Source organism: Primulina huaijiensis, chromosome 14 (assembly GCF_012295235.1).
Source record: "Primulina huaijiensis isolate GDHJ02 chromosome 14, ASM1229523v2, whole genome shotgun sequence".
Lineage (NCBI taxonomy): Eukaryota > Viridiplantae > Streptophyta > Magnoliopsida > Lamiales > Gesneriaceae > Primulina > Primulina huaijiensis.
The window spans coordinates 680,606-697,746 of NC_133319.1; the positions used below are offsets into that span (position 1 = coordinate 680,606).

General features: G+C 32.2%; 3 protein-coding genes across 3 annotated transcripts; all 3 read left to right on the plus strand.

Moving 5' to 3' along the window:
* Window positions 1–84: 84 nt before the first annotated feature.
* On the plus strand, window positions 85–1,273 carry LOC140957563 (uncharacterized). The gene is made up of 2 exons (XM_073414875.1): window positions 85–318; window positions 481–1,273. Exons 1-2 carry the CDS (start codon window positions 151–153, stop codon window positions 1,066–1,068), a joined length of 756 nt encoding a protein of 251 aa, XP_073270976.1. The 5' UTR covers window positions 85–150; the 3' UTR covers window positions 1,069–1,273.
* Window positions 1,274–2,113: 840 nt separating this feature from the next.
* Window positions 2,114–3,839, plus strand: LOC140957857 (aspartyl protease family protein 2-like). The gene has a single exon (XM_073415255.1). The coding sequence runs from the start codon at window positions 2,130–2,132 to the stop codon at window positions 3,570–3,572; it is 1,443 nt and encodes a 480-aa protein (XP_073271356.1). The 5' UTR covers window positions 2,114–2,129; the 3' UTR covers window positions 3,573–3,839.
* A 6,395-nt stretch (window positions 3,840–10,234) lies between these two features.
* Window positions 10,235–13,177, plus strand: LOC140957637 (E3 ubiquitin-protein ligase SINAT5-like). The gene is made up of 3 exons (XM_073414971.1): window positions 10,235–10,806; window positions 12,081–12,467; window positions 12,640–13,177. Exons 1-3 carry the CDS (start codon window positions 10,600–10,602, stop codon window positions 12,997–12,999), a joined length of 954 nt encoding a protein of 317 aa, XP_073271072.1. The 5' UTR covers window positions 10,235–10,599; the 3' UTR covers window positions 13,000–13,177.
* The last annotated feature ends 3,964 nt before the right edge of the window (window positions 13,178–17,141 follow it).

The following is a 17,141-nucleotide window of genomic DNA, read 5'->3' on the forward strand; positions in this document are numbered from 1 at the left end:
TATATAATAAAGGAAGTTAATTATAAAATATGGTTTTCTTATGTTAATATCTATATTTGATTGCTATATCGTTGAACACTGCAACCTCCGGGCTCTATTAATATTGTTCTTCAAGTGTTTGTAAAAACGCCCCAATGAGAAGTGTGCTGAATGTTTAATGTGCATCCACATTTCACTTGTACGCCGCGAAACCAAGCTCGGTCAGTGATGTTTCTTTGTCGCGTTGCATCAAAACTTAAGCCGCCGCCGAGTTGTACTAGGTTCTTTACCAGCGACACGAGCCATGATCTTTCTAGAGCCATCGCGGAGCTCAATCAGGTGGCATTTCTTCTGTTAATGTGTTTGCTTCACGTCAAAGCCTAAAAAATAAATTTTTGCGTTACAGTATTTGTACCCACGTTTCCAAGTCTTTAGCATTAAAGTTTGAAGTCTCTGTCTCACTCATTTTGATTAATCGTATTGTCAATTTTTCGTCCATAGGCAATGGAATGTGTGTTTGGTGAACCTCCTGCATCTAGTTCTTCATACAACCAAGCTGTGTCACAAGAATCACAGTTTCCGAGCAACAACCTGACACAAAAAGAACCGGTATCTGGTTTGTCTCATGTCGATAGTAAAGGTGCAGCCCAAATGGTTGATATCTCATCCAAAGAGGTTACAAAGAGAATGGCCGTTGCGAGTTGCAAAGTCATTTTAGGCCAGAAGGTGTTTGATTTGGTTTCTTCCCACCAGATGGCAAAAGGAGATGTCCTTACTGTGGCCAAAATTGCGGGTGTCTGTGGAGCAAAGCAAACTAGCAATCTTATTCCGTTGTGCCACAACATTAACTTGACAAGTGTTTGTGTGGATTTGATATTAAATCCTCGTGATCTCAGCATTGAAATACGAGGTGAAGCCGCCTCAACAGGAAGAACTGGTGTGGAGATGGAAGCATTGACAGCAGTAACTGTTGCCGGTCTGACCGTGTATGATATGTGCAAAGCTGCTTCAAAGGATATTCTCCTCACGGATGTACGGCTTGAACACAAGAGTGGTGGTAAAAGTGGGGAATGGACCAGGGAAATTTGATTCTACGCTGGAAATGCACAATATGTACTCTGTCGACTTTTCTGTCATCTTGTTTACCATGTTAGAAGTAACTGAATATTGTGTTTGGAATCATATTTTTGTAATTGAATCAAAGCATCTCGAATTTAATGGATAGATGTAAATCAATCGCTTGCCATGCTGGTTACAAACTTAAAAATAGGATTAGTTGTGTTCATTTACAATGTGACATGTAGGTTTATCGTTAAAGCGAATAATTAATTAGTTCTCGATGCTATTCTCCAGTTATGGATTTTCCTTCACAAATTAACTCAGTTGACACAATTTCATCTGTTATCATCACATAGAATGCATATATTTTTCAAGATAAAGAACAAACTCGTAATTCAATGCTACAAATTTCAAATAGTTAGTAAACAATATTTTAAAACATATTGTACAAGCTAAAATAATAGAATGAAGGAGAATATAAATTGAACTGAATGAAAACATATTATACAGTACTTAGTTAAGTGTCAGTTCTGGATTTAATTGTCAAATTATTACATCGTCGAGATTTTTATCTCAATCTATGCATACTGAGATAGGATTCTGGTGAAATGTAATCTATTCATCGCTGACCTGTTCAGGATGTTGTATAACGGATGGGGAGTTTATGCCGTTGTGATAAGTAAAATTATAGTCCAGTTAATAATTTATTAATGAAACAATTGAAATGTTAACAAACGCTAGGAACAAAAGATACAGCCAATGATTGTGTATATAAGTGAGTTCAAATGAAAATAAATATTCTTTTCAGTAACAATTCATGTATCACAAATATAAACTTTAAAGTCGAATTTATGCTATATGCTTTTATATAATTTAGACAATTTTTTTATATCTAATTCACTTACTATCTATTTAAATAGAATTCGAAGAAAGAATTCATGGATTAACCTAGACAATTAGGTTAGCATTATTGTTATATACAGTTAAATAAAAATAGTAATGAATGGACCCATGGTGTAAAAAAATTACGAACACGTACTTCCAAAGCCAACATTTGAATAGTCCTCGGTTATTTATAGTTAATACTCCCAATGCTCTTCCTCCCATTGCGCACTCTGAAAATGGACCCAAAACCCATTTCTATTTTCCTCTCTGTTCTTCTCGTGTCCTCCTCCGCCCTTCAGTATCAGAACCTCGTTATCACCTCCCTTCCCAAACCCAAAACACTTTTATGGGACACCCTGCGAGAAACTGAATTCGTGCGCCATGCTCAGGCCCTACTGGATTCTGATAATGGTTTTGCAATTGATTTACACCATGTAGACAACGTATCTCCTGCTTTCAATTCTACTCCGGAATCCCTTTTCAAACTTCGTCTGAAACGTGATGCTTTTAGGGTCAAAGCACTCTCCACTCTCGCCTCCGCAGCTGGCAAACCGCAGAGTGCGTCAGATTTTAGCAGCACGGTGATTTCCGGGCTCGAACAAGGAAGTGGCGAGTACTTCACACGGATTGGGGTAGGTACTCCGCCCAAGTATGCCTTTATGGTGCTCGATACCGGAAGTGACATTGTCTGGATGCAGTGCTCTCCGTGTAGGAAATGCTACACACAGTCCGACCCGGTTTTCGACCCCAAAAAGTCGAGCTCATTTTCAGGCGTCTCTTGTGGGTCTCCCCTCTGCCGACTGCTCGATTCTCCTGGTTGCACTAGCGACCGGAAGAAATGCCTTTACGAAGTTTCATACGGAGACGGTTCCTTTTCCGTGGGAGAATTGTCAACCGAAACGCTGACGTTTCGGGGGAGGAAGGTCGATAGAGTTGCTCTTGGATGTGGTCATGACGACGAAGGCCTGTTCGTTGGCGCCGCCGGTTTGTTAGGCCTAGGCCGTGGGAAATTGTCCTTTCCTTCACAAAGCGGTCGCCAGTTTGGTAGCATGTTTTCCTACTGTTTGGTGGACCGTTCAGCTTCCTCCAAACCGTCTTCGATCATATTCGGCCAATCGGCAGTGTCCCGAAACGCCGTTTTCACCCCTTTGTTGGCCAATCCAAAGCTGGACACGTTCTACTACGTGGGGTTAAACGGTATTTCCGTTGGTGGGGCACGCGTCCCTGGCATTACAGCGGCGGCCTTCAATCTCAACTCGAGTGGCGACGGTGGAGTGATAGTGGATTCCGGCACATCCGTCACCAGGTTAACCCAACCCGCCTACGAGGCTTTGAGAGACGCATTCCGGGTCGGGGCTTCAAACTTGAAGCGTGCCCCAGAATTCTCTTTGTTCGACACATGTTTCGATCTCTCAGGGAAAACCGTGGTGAAGGTGCCGACTGTGGTGCTGCACTTCTCCGGCGCTGCAGTCTCGCTTCCGGCTTCTAACTACTTGATTCCGGTTAATAGTGACGGAACATTTTGCTTTGCTTTCGCGGGTACGACGAGCGGGTTGTCTATCATTGGAAGCATCCAGCAGCAGAGTTTCCGGGTCGTGTTCGATTTGGAGAACAACCGGGTCGGGTTTACTCCCCGGGGATGTGACTGAAGCTGATAATAATAGTTGAATGGTATTTGTTAAATTATCTTTTATTTTTAATTTATCTTGTAGGGTCAAAAGGGACAAAAAGGAAAAGGTGGCATGATTGATATATATGCCCCTGTTTTTATGCTGTAATACAAAAGCAAAAGAAGAGGCCTTCTATTAATTACAATCTACAAAGAAGAAGAATCAATGTTCCACCTAAGAAATTTAGTGCACATTGAATGAATTCTAATTCTGTCAATAATTATTTGGTCTGGTGTGTATCACTCACCTAAGAATTTATTATGTCATTGGTTTTGAATATACAAAATGTTTATATATGTGGGACTCGAACGTTAATCATATTCTTAATCATTATTGGAACTATTTAATCAATTATAAAACTGGGTTTAAAAATTTTTTTTTTAAATGCGGAACATAGTGAAATAAAACGTATATACATCTCAGTATAAAAGTACAAGTCCTGTATCACATACATTTATTCAACTAAGGTTTAACAGCTAATATCAAGTGTCCAACCCTATCTCTAATCCAAGTCCGGAGCCTCCACTCTAATCACGATCTCTCTTCATCTTCTCAACCCTGAACATGTCTCACCTGTTGTCATGCACACATACAAACACGACAACAGTCGGATAATTCCGGTGAGAATATAATCCCAGTATAAATCAACGAAACATGCAATCATATAAACAAATATAAAGCATGTAACAGATAACAGCAACATGTATCAAAATCTGAAACATAATCAATATCAGACTGTCGACAATGCTCGTAACTTTACAATTCAGACTAGACCCAATCCTAGTCTAGGGATCCCGGTTTCCAGAAGTTGGCATTCCATATCGATCACCAGTAATAGAAGAAATTCCGATTCTATCCACATCGATATGGTATCGATCACCAGTAATAGAAGAAACTCTGATTCTATCCACATCGATATGATATCGATCATCAGTAATAAAAGAAGTTACGATTCTATCCACATCGATACGGTACCGATCACCAGTAATAGAAGAAGCTACAATTTTATCCACATCGATAGCCAATCATCCGGTGACAGACTTTGGCACTTTCGCCAATACACTATCTTGTGACATCGTGCAATGTGCCCGTGGCGATCCCGCCACTATCAGGCACTTCTGTCACAAGATTACTCGTCTAATACCTGCTATCTATAAATCAAGAGAACAAGTACATCAATAAAATTCATGCAAATATCAATGCAATAAAGTAAAGTATGTGATTTAGGGAAACTCAAGTCTAAACCGACTCAAGTCGATCTCCCAATACCACATTGACTTATACCTTCCGTTTGTAGTATCGGTCTGAAGCAATATCACTTCTGAACTCAAGACTGTCTCTGTAAATCTGAAACGATATATCGAGAATCATAATATCAATATTCCATTCTCAATTCAACACTGGATCTGATTATTCTGGATTTAATTCAAAATCCACGGCATAACGGTAAAATCTCAATACCCCCGTCAATACAACATTACCAGATAACAGTTACAATCCATAACCAATATCCAACACAATCTATAATCTAGTCACAATTCAAATATGTCCGGTATAAATCAATATACCATGAAAATTCATAACATTCCATAATCAGTCTGTTTCTCAATCTGACTTCGATTCTACGATGTCTAACATGCCAAGAACATCATATATGAATCATATCCAATTCTGACTNTTTTTCACAACTTTCAGGCGGCGCTCGGGCAGTTAATCTTTACAGCTCGGGCGCGGCACCTTCTGTCCGACACATACTTTTGTTGAACACTGGCGCTCGGGCGGTCAAGAACTACCGCTCGGGCGTCAGACGTTCTGTCCAAAACATGCTCTTGTAATGCATTGGCGCTCGGGCGGTCATCTTCTACCGCTCGGGCGCCACAGGTTCTGCCCGAAAATCACATAACTCATATGTTTTAACCAATTTGGTCTCGGAGTGGTCCAACTACACTAACATCAATTCATGATCAATAAATCATATCAGATTACAATAATCAATTTCTCGGGCATTACAATATATTTGCACGGATGTAATCGAACCGAGCCTAATTCTTGAATATTTGAGTTTGATTCGTTTGTAATTAAGCCGAGCTCGAGTTTTATTTAACGAATATATTTATGACTCAAGAGGTTATTCGAGGTTTTATCGAATCTAAATGAGCTTAATAATAATAAATTATAAATTTAAATATTTCTTAAATTTTTTCAAAACTAAAATTTATGTTTTGAGAAAAATATAATATTTTTATTAAAAATTTTAATAAATAAATTTAATATATTTTTATATATTTTATAAGTATAAAATTTAAGCAAAAACTTGTGTGTGACGGTCTCACGGTTTATATTTAGTTAGACATATATCTTATTTGGATCATTCATGAAAAAGTATTATTTTTTATGCTAAGAGTATTACTTTTTATTGTGAATATCAGTAAAGTTGACTCGTCTCACAGATAAAGATTCGTGAGACCGTCTCATAAGAGACATACTCTAAATGTTATAAATCAAATATTAAAACTATTATTATTTTTTATCTAAAATTGAATCATAATCTTGTCAACGAATATATTCATTGGGCGAATATTTTTTATATATATATATATGCCCTATGTACCCATAATACCTTTGGAGAAGGGATGCAATTATTTTCACAACGGACGGAGGTGGCTGACAGTTAATTTTGTTGCCTATCGGTAAGTAGATAGAGCCATATATAGAGCTCACGCAGTTGTTGAAAAATTAATGTCTCGGTGAAATGTTTGGGCCGCTATATAATATATATAATTTATATTAGTTTTATAGCAGTCGTTTTGTTATTTATTTATGGAGCATGACAAGCAATTCTCCGTGTATTTTGTTGGCCTTTTTGAATTATTGATCTTTCTTCATTTTGAATGAAAATTGAATAAATATCTTATGATCTTGTTAATTAGATGGTTAAATATGGAATGAATAGTGTCTCGAAAATAATCTTAGAATAAGTGATTTTATGTTGAGTTACACGCACATATCGGAAGTGACGAATTTATATCTGTAAAAACTTTACACTACTTTATTCATCTTTTGGGAATTGTGATATCGACTTAAGCATTTTAGTCTTTCATGTTAGAGACTAGGTAGAGAAGACACTCGACAATGTGTGGTTTAAGTTTTTATACAGAACTCAATCTCCCTTCGTGTGAAAATGAGATATGAGATAGGATGGAAACATGTGGGTTTTGGTTTCTTCAAAACGACATATTTGTTTGCGTGTTGCAAGTTCCCCCCTACCGTCCGCCGATTTTGGAGTATATGACATGCGATGGTTGCCCGTGATTTTGATTCGTTGGATTCGCCACGGCCCACGGTCGAGCGAGTGCGAGCATTTTCTTTCTGACAAGTAATGCGTGGCAAACAAAAAAAAATCTTGGAGGTGTTGGAAATTAAATGAAATTAATTTGGATGGATGAGACGTGGAGGGTGTGTAGTAAGGACGAGGGAGTGGGAACAAAAATCAAGTCACATGAGGCATACAGGGAAGTAACAAGATTAAGGGCGTAGAATGCGGTGAATCAGCGCAAGCAAACCCTACTAACACGCACACCCACCTTTGAAATTAGCATCCATTACATGAGTCTAACACACACTTTTGCTTTCACTTTAGGACCCCACACACTCTTAATTCTTTTTATTTTCCTTGCTCTTTATCATTTGCTTTATAAGAAATTCAAAGATATATATCAGTCATACATGGGGTGAAATACACTTTGCAATATAATTAATGGGCTAACCACAAATCGCATCTAACACTGCAGTGATAATAAATAAGTGAAACTACTCCTAATTCTTGAGGTACACTTTATCAATAACAAAAGTTCTGACTTTTGTCGGACTAATATATAATTATTGTTTGCACAATATTGATATTTGCGAGCGTGTCAGGTGCGAAAATGCACCAAGTTGTGTAAAAACAATAAAAATCTAACTTCTAACTATCAAACGAAAGCGAATCTTAAATTCGATCGTCAGTTCTAATCTCCTAAACAAATATAACGTCAAAAACGAAGTAAACTACTTGAATTTGATGGAACAAACCCCTGACATCGTTTATTTTTTCAATAAACAGTAGAAATTTACAAGACATAAAAATATAACAAATAAAGTTGTTGGAATCTAAAATGACAAATCCTAGAATGCTAGAAATATACTGGAACGCTTAAAAACTAGTGCTTGAAGACTGAAATTTAGCAGACAGTATTTGCAGATTTTTGTGCATATAGAGTTGTGTTTGTTCCTGTGCGGCTTAATTCTCCCTATTTGTTCACGCTTGAGACCGTTTCTTCAACTCTTGAATGCTCAACTCCCCACTTCTTCCACTATCCATGATCACTTTCATTACTGCCACTAGCCATGAACTCCTCATACGACCTCCTTAGTGACGTTATCTGCTTATTTAAATATACTAATAGGCCTCTTTTTTTTAATTTTTTTCTCTATTAATTTAACTTTTTGGGCTTAGACAATTAATTGTGCTTCCATAATTAAATTGAGCTTTCATAATTTAAATATTTTAGCCCAAACTATTATATATTATTGGATTTTAATATTAACACATGGAAATTAACATTTTTACGAGATGAGATCCCAATCTTTGTATTTTATTTATTGATTAATCATTATTTTTTAATCAACGTGTGTTTAAAGTACTGCTCGGTAGAAGAGATAATTGATTTATATTTTAATAATGGATTTTTTTTTCTAAAATATATAAAAAGTAACAAAAATATATGTATGTTTGAAAATTTCAGTATAAGCAAAAACAAACAAAATACTTAAGGTTTTGTTTGATTGGATGAATTTAAAATACATGGATTTCGATTATATTTTTATTGTTAACAANAAAAAGACAAGTCTTTTACTGGTATTAGGCATCACGAATACTATTAAACAAATGTAAGTATAAGCACTCCGGTTACATTTAAATGATGAATGTCAAATATATTCAAATTTATTTTGTTATTTTAGAGAAGTTAAATCATAAAGTTCTAACACATATTTTATGTTTATATAATATTATTTGTTAATTATAATGAATTTCAAATTTATCAAATAATGATGTCATTTGAAATACATTTTATTATGTGTGAATAATGTGTCAAAAAGTAATATATGAATTTAAGATTTGATATATTTTTTCATTGTTAACAATAAAAATATAACTGAAATTCATATATTTCAAATCCATCTCCTCAGTTGCATTTTTAGGTTGCATCTGGATTGATGGATTTCAAATCCATGTATTTCAAATGTATTTTTATCATTTTAAAGAAAAAGAATGTGAATTTCAAATCCACCTTGTATGTTTATATAATATGTTATGTTATTTATGATGAATTTCAAATTCACCAAATAATATTATCATCTGAAATGCATTATATTTTATTTAATTAATATGTAAATAATTAAGATTTGATATATCGTATCATTGTTTACAATAAAATTGTAACCGAAATCCATGAATTTCAAATTAATCACTCCAAAACATACCCTTATATTATTTGATTGATTTGTTACATTGTGATACACACACTAACAATATATAAAAAACAATGATGTAGCAAAATAAAATCGTTATATGAACTAAGAAAATTCAGGGGATGTCGGATCCAGTGCGGAAATGTTGCTTCTGAGAACCCCAAGAAAAAAGCGATAGATCGTCATCTACATCACGAACATAAACGTTAGATGTTGGGAAGTACTCGACGTTCAAACCAGCGTTACCCAAAACAAAAGAGCACTTTAACGAGAGAATAAGAGCTTATATTTTTCGAGGAATGTTAACTTCTATTTATAGGATTTCAAGGATTAATGGGTTTGGCTAAGTTAAGTGCACATAGATCTTCTCATGTTCATAAAATGGAACTTAATAATTTATATAATCATGGGGCCCAAACATTTTATGATTGAACTTGAGCTTAAGAATAAACTCTGGGCTATGGCCCATCAAATATATTACTTGGAAAGCCGTAACTTATTTTCTTCCCGTATATACATCAGTATATGTTTTGGTTCACTTATCAAATACACTAATTACGTATGTAAAATAAAAAAAGTACACAAAAACATATAGAATCATTAGAAAATAGTCGAGGCGTATTAGTTCAAACACACCTCAACAATAGGAATGCCATAAATGTTTTTAATTAAATTTATTTACTGAGTATATATTTTATGATACGGTCTTATGGATCTTTATTCGTGGAGCGTATTGATTATATTCATATCTACCATAAAAAGTAATACTTTTGACATAAAATTAATACTTTTTCATGGAAAACCGAAATAGAAGACCAGTATCACAAAATTGACTCGTGGGATCATCTCACCAGAGTTTTTGTGTTTTTGGTAGGTGAACCTCGTATGAATATAAAACTAATAATATGTATCCTAAAAAACATGTAATAATCAGATTAAATTACAAAAAAAATTATGATAATTTGAAATCAAAATAGGCAGAAATAAATAATAAATTATATGTAATAATTTTAAAATAGTTATGAACTTTCAGTCTTTTATATCTTAATAAACAAGAGAGAATTTCTAAAACAACGAGAGCATTTTAGGTAAAACAAAAAACCCTTCCCTCTCTGCTCTCTACATCAAATATATGTGAATTTTAAGAAGAATAACAAATGGGCTGCGATTTTCTTTTGTATATAAATCCATTCCCAGAATCACATTGGACAAGATAATACCGTATTTCTTTTGGAGGAAAGCTTCTTCATTTAAAAAGGGGGTAAAAGTACTTAAAAGGATGGAGCCCGATCAAGAAAAGCATCTTCCATTAAGAACCTTTTATCCTCCTTTTTCACTATTCATCTCCCATACCCTGCAAATCTCAAATCTTTCTTGAAAGAAATATCTCAGTTCATTAAAAGGGAGCGATCTAGCAAATAATCCTCCCACTTTCGGGTATGAACAATCGATGATTTGAAACTCCAAGAAAGACTTCGAAAGAGGATTTTCAAGAATGGAATCTAGCATTGAATGCATATCAATCCATGACGGGATGCACGAAGATGAGATCCTAAACGCCAATCCCTTTTCTCAGTTATCATCTTCAAAGCCATGTCACAATAGTAATCTCAATGGTGGGATGAGTACTCCGCCCACACGTGTTCACGAGCTTCTTGAATGCCCTGTTTGTACCAATTCTATGTACCCTCCCATCCATCAGGTTTGTTATCTTGTATCGTTATTTTACTATTAATCATTGTTATTGTTATTACTACTCCTTTATTGGGTTGATTGATTCATTGGTGATTGTTTCCGATATTTACTACGTTCTTGGTATTTTGGACTAATGGTACATTTCCTGTAGATGGTTTATTATTAAAATGTTCCCTTTTGTGCACCCTTGTTTTTGTGAGAAGTACCGGTTGCTGCTCAAGGTTGTAAATTGAGCAAACGGTTTCATTTTGCTGCGAAATTCAGTGTACTTTGGATCTGTGTTTCGTTCGCTTGACTCGGACAATGGGATTCAATAGCAAGAATTATTCACTTCTAGGATTATGCGCTGACTTGTAGGATTGACCGATTGTTAGTAGTTAAATTCTTGAAATTGTCAGGAAACGATCTTTCATGTATCATGCAGCTGCTTGATTCATTATCAGTTGCTTTGTGAATGAAACCTTTTTCATCTATGGTTTTTAATTTGGTGTAAGTATGAAAGAGTTCAGTTGAGGAGAATGTTCTGGAAACCCTGGTTTATTTGAATCTTTGAAGGTTTGTTTATATTTGTATGAACAATGATTTAGTTGGGAAGGACGGATACCTTAGAATGCATTAACGAGAGAGCCACATGCTTCAACATGAAAGAAATTGGATTTCAAATCATTATTTTGGGGATAAAAGTGGTACTCAATGTAGCATGGATTTGGAATTAAAAGAAACAATCACTGTTGCGGGCATGACAGACTGTTGAATTTGTACTTGAATGAATTGTGGTGAGATAAATATGTTATTGTTCCCTAAATTGTTATCGGGTATGAGAAGCTGCAGTTTCCTCGCATTTGTTGGTAGAACCATGGTTTCATCGAAATCATGTCATTTTTTTCCTGTTAACCAATCAAACGCATGAGTATTTTTTGTGCGTGGATTATGATTCCTGCCTTAAAACTTGCAAATAATTTTCTTCTTTTACATTTTGTACTCAAGGATTTCCTCGTGTTAGTTTTTTTACTTGTACATGGATTAATGTATTGCCAGCTTGAATTTGAAATTTAGCTATCATATTGTTTCCTTTACCTATCATTAACTGTTTTTTCATGTAAATATTACTTGCGTTTCATTAAGGGCATACATGATATCAAAATCATGTGCTAAACTTGTCTCCGAGCATCTATCATGTCGGCTGTTCTCTTCGTTTTTGTTACAACAAATACGTGTATGAAATTGACCTATTATTCAAAAACAAAATAATTGACCTATTATTCAAGTTGATTACTGCAGTGCCCCAATGGGCATACCCTCTGTTCCACCTGTAAAGTAAGGGTTCACAACAGATGTCCTACTTGTAGACTGGAGCTTGGTGATATAAGATGCTTAGCACTTGAAAAAGTGGCTGAATCCCTCGAACTTCCTTGCAAGCATAACTCCCTCGGATGCCCTGAGATCTTCCCTTATTACGGTAAACTGAAACATGAAGCCATTTGTAATTTTAGGCCTTATAACTGCCCTTACGCGGGATCAGATTGCTCAGTTGCTGGTGATATTCAATGCCTTGTTACTCACTTGAGAGATGATCACAAGGTGGACATGCATTCAGGATGCACATTTAATCATCGCTACGTGAAATCAAATCCTCGAGATGTAGAGAATGCAACTTGGATGCTAACTGTGAGGATTTACGTATCTGTAACAAATTCTTACTTTTACTTGATTAATTTTGTCTAGAGACTGACTGGTGATCTTTAAAGAATATAATTTCGGGCTCTTTAATGATTTGCCTAAATGAATTTGGCCTAATTGCATCTAAAACTTCATTTACCATATCCTCTTCTGTATCCAGGTCTTCCATTGTTTTGGTCAGTATTTTTGCCTTCATTTCGAAGCTTTCCAACTTGGAGCGGCTCCTGTATATATGGCTTTTCTTCGATTCATGGGAGATGAGATGGAGGCTCGGAACTTTAGCTACAGTTTGGAGGTTGGAGGAAACGGTAGGAAACTTATATGGGAGGGCACTCCTCGAAGCATTAGAGATGGTCACAGAAAGGTTCGAGACAGTCACGATGGCCTCATCATACAACGCAACATGGCACTTTTTTTCTCAGGAGGAGACAAGGACGAGCTTAAGCTTCGTGTAACAGGTCGTATATGGAAGGAACCACAGAATCCAGATGGTGGAGCTTGCATACCCAATCTCCTGTAGTTAAACTTTTGGTTTGTTGGAATTTTTTCCTCATCTTTGCTGCTGTATCTTTCAGTAAATCCATAAGCTTCCTTTTGCGTTATTGCTGGTCAGTATCAAATGTACTGAAGGAGTGCCGGATTTCGTTACAAGCTTATTCTATTCGAACGAGCTATGGGTTGAGTATTTTTTCCCCATGCATGCAAAGAAGCGCTAACACGACATATTTTCCCACTTCCCAGCAAGCATAAAAATGCATGCTTTGGTAAATTATTTCGTGGATTTGGTAGCTATAGATAATAAATTGGGTTTTTCATGATATTTTTATTATATAAAAATTGAATACTTTTGTAAATCGAGAGGAGGGATGATATTGTGATAAAAGCTTAAAAGTAAATGGATCAAGAACATGTTGAAACGACAAGGATATAAATATACCACACAATATTAATATATAGATGGAAGTATTGATATTGTATTTTTTTTTACTTGAGTATTGATATCGTATTTAAATCAATTTCTTGGATATTTCACTATAAAAAATCAATATTATTATTATCTATCTAAACTTACTATATTAATATATAATACCAGAACTATAATAAATATAAAATAGTTTCTTAGTCTAAATTTTAGATTAGCCCTCTATTTCCTATTTTTCTATGAAAAATTCAATTCATGTAAACAAAATAATCTAAAAAGCTTATTAAAAACCAAATAATTATAATTTTAATTTTTTAACGAGAATATTTGTATAAAAAAAAAACCAAAAATGTGTACACACGCGTCGCAAGTACAGAGTAAGTAATTATAAATAATCTATTCCAAATGCTAAATAACTCGGCTTTAAAAATAATATCTATTACTATTATAAATATATGAGTTTGAATTGTGAATTTACATGTATGTCCTTAAGCTCATTAAATAATATTCATTAATATATTTCACTTTGTTTTTTTGTTTATCATTTATTAATTCATTAATAGAATCTAAAATTAATTTACATGTATGTCCTTAAGCTCATTAAATAATATTCATTAATCTATTTCACTTTGTTTTTTTGTTTATCATTTATTAATTCATTAATAGAATCTAAAATTAAAGAAAAATAAAATTTAACCTTCATTTTTTTAGTTTAATTTACATTTAAATATAAAAATAATGAAATTTACATTTCATTTTTAAAAAATATATGAGTTTGAATTGTGAAATTACTATTATTTAACCTTCATTTTTTTTAGTGAAATTTACATTCAAATAGAAAAATAATGAAATTTACATTTCATTTTTAAAAAATATATGAGTTTGAGTTGTGAAATTACTATTATTACTATATGATTTTGAATTGTGAATTGACATGTATGTTTTTATTATCATCAAATAATATTCATTAATATATATCACTTTGTTTTATTGTTTTTCACATATTAATTCATTATTGAAATCTAAAATTAAATAAAAACAAAATTTAACCTTCATTTTGGAGTATTTTGAATTGTGAATTCACATGTATGTCCTTATTATCATCAAATAATATTCAATAATATATGTCACTTTGTTTTATTGTGTTTCATATATTAATTCATTAATGAAATCTAAAATTAAATAAAAATAAAATTTAACTTTCATTTTTTGGAGTGAAATTTACATTCAAATAGAAAAATAATGAAATTTACATTTCATTTTTAAAAAATATATGAGTTTGAATTGTGAAATTACTATTATTTAACCTTCATTTTTTTTAGTGAAATTTACATTCAAATAGAAAAATAATGAANTATTATATTATACTATTATAAATATATGAGTTTGAATTGTGAATTTAATGTATGTTCTTATGATCATTAAATAATATTCATTAATATATGTCCCTTTGTTTTTTTGTTTTTAATATATTAATTCATTATGGGAATTTAAAATTAAAAAAAAATAAAATTTAACCTTCAATTTTCATATATGAGTTTGAATTGTGAATTTACATGTATGTCCTTATTATCATTAAATAATATTCATTAATATATGTCTCTTTGTAATGGAATTTAAAATTAAAGAAAAATAAAATTTAACCTTCATTTTTTTGAGTGAAATTTACATTCAAATATAAAAATAATGAATTTAAATTTCATTTCTAAAAAATATATGAGTTTTAATTGTGAAATTACTATTATTACTATATGATTTTAAATTGTTAATTGACATGTATGTTGATCATTAAATAATATTCATTAATATATGTTTATTTATTTGTTTGTTTTTCATATATTAAATAATATTCATTAATATATGTCTCTTTCTATTTTTTTACTCATATATTAATTAATTAATGGAACCTAAAATTAAAGAAAAATTAAATTTAACATTCATTTTTTTAGTGAAATTTACATTCAAATAGAAAAATAATGAAATTTATATTTCATTTTATAAAAATGAACTATATCCTTATTTTTGTTTTATTTATCTGTTTTTTCTTTTTGTTTGATTTACGAACTCTATTTTACTTTTTTGAATGTTCCTTTGTTTTATTTCTATTACTTTTTTCGACGTTCTTTTGTTTTATTTCTATTTTCTATTAATTAATAATTTTAAAATAAATCAAATGAAGATGAAGTTTACACTCTTATTCAAAATTTTATGGTTATCTAATTTTTGAGTAGGTATTCTGTGAGACGGTTTCATAGATATATATCTATTCGACGGGTCGATCCAGTCATTTACGGAATGAAAAACAATGTTTTTTCATGGTTCGGGTCGGATAAGAGACATGTTTCAGAAAATTGACCCGTGAAATAGCATCATAAGAGTTTATGTGCCAATTTTATTTTTAATTTGAGTAAAATTGAAATTTAGTATATTTTTTGAAATGAAATTTACATTCTATTTTTAAAAATTTTAAAATAGTAATAATATTAATAATAAATAAATGTTTTTTTCCCGTCTATTAATGACTTGTAAAATAAATTGAAGAGAAATAAAATTTAACCACAATTTTTTGGAATGAAATTTAAATTTAGCTTTTACTTTTTGAAATGAAATTTGCATTGCATTTTTTTTTAAAAAAAAAACTATATCTATAATGAAAGTTAAAATAATAATAATAATAATACTAATAATAATAAACACATGTTTTATTGTTAGTTTTTCCCAATTAATATATGAAAACGAACAGAAAAAATTACATTTGTTTATTAATATTATTTAACGAAGATAAGGACATATATGTAAATTCACACAATTGTATTAGAGTTTTCAAATTTATTAGTCGTGTATTATTTACGTTATTAATGGATGTTAATTTACTCAAGTTAAAAATAAAAATTAGCCCAAAAACTCTTATGAGAATGTTTCACGGGTCAGCAGCTTGACGCACGATAACTTCCTAGGAGTTCACCCATCATGCATGCTTAAACCAACAAAATTGAATGAGAGTAAAAGATTAATCTTTTAGTTCAAACATTTCTTGATCTTTATGCTAAAAGTTATATTTATTAACCAAGACACGACTTTTATTTCTTACAATTGTGATCTACCGTGCAAAACTCTATACTAAACTAATGATGAACATAATGAGGATCGCAATGACGTGAGTGTCAATAGGCCAAACAGTAAAACCATATGTGTGACAAACATAAATAATAGCACTTCAAAAGAAGCAAAACGAGTTTAAACTGATTTTATTTGTAATAATTACTCTTATATACATCAAAGTGATAGAAAAAATAAGGAATACGAATGAATTCAAATAATTTTATGTGAAACAAATTGCTCTTACATTAACGTTACTTAAAATGATTTATAAATTTTTTAAAATTTTCTTATGTTTTTTTAAATTTTTTTTCTCGAAAATAATTTTTTTAAAAGATTACAATTATATTAAGGTTTTATGTCCTGTCAAATTTCCACCAATAAATATTTGTAGAACTTGTAGCTACTTTTTCAAGGATGTGATTTATGTATATAACTTTATAACTTCAAAATAAATTATGAGAAATTTAGAAATTATGGTTGTTGTAAAAAAAATTGATAAATTTGTTTTTTTTTTTTTACTTTGAATACTCATAATCTAATTATTTTTTTTACAAATTTAAGGTTGTGATATTAAAATAGGTGTCACATTGATATTCAAAATATATTTCTGATTATGAATCACATTAATAAATATTTTT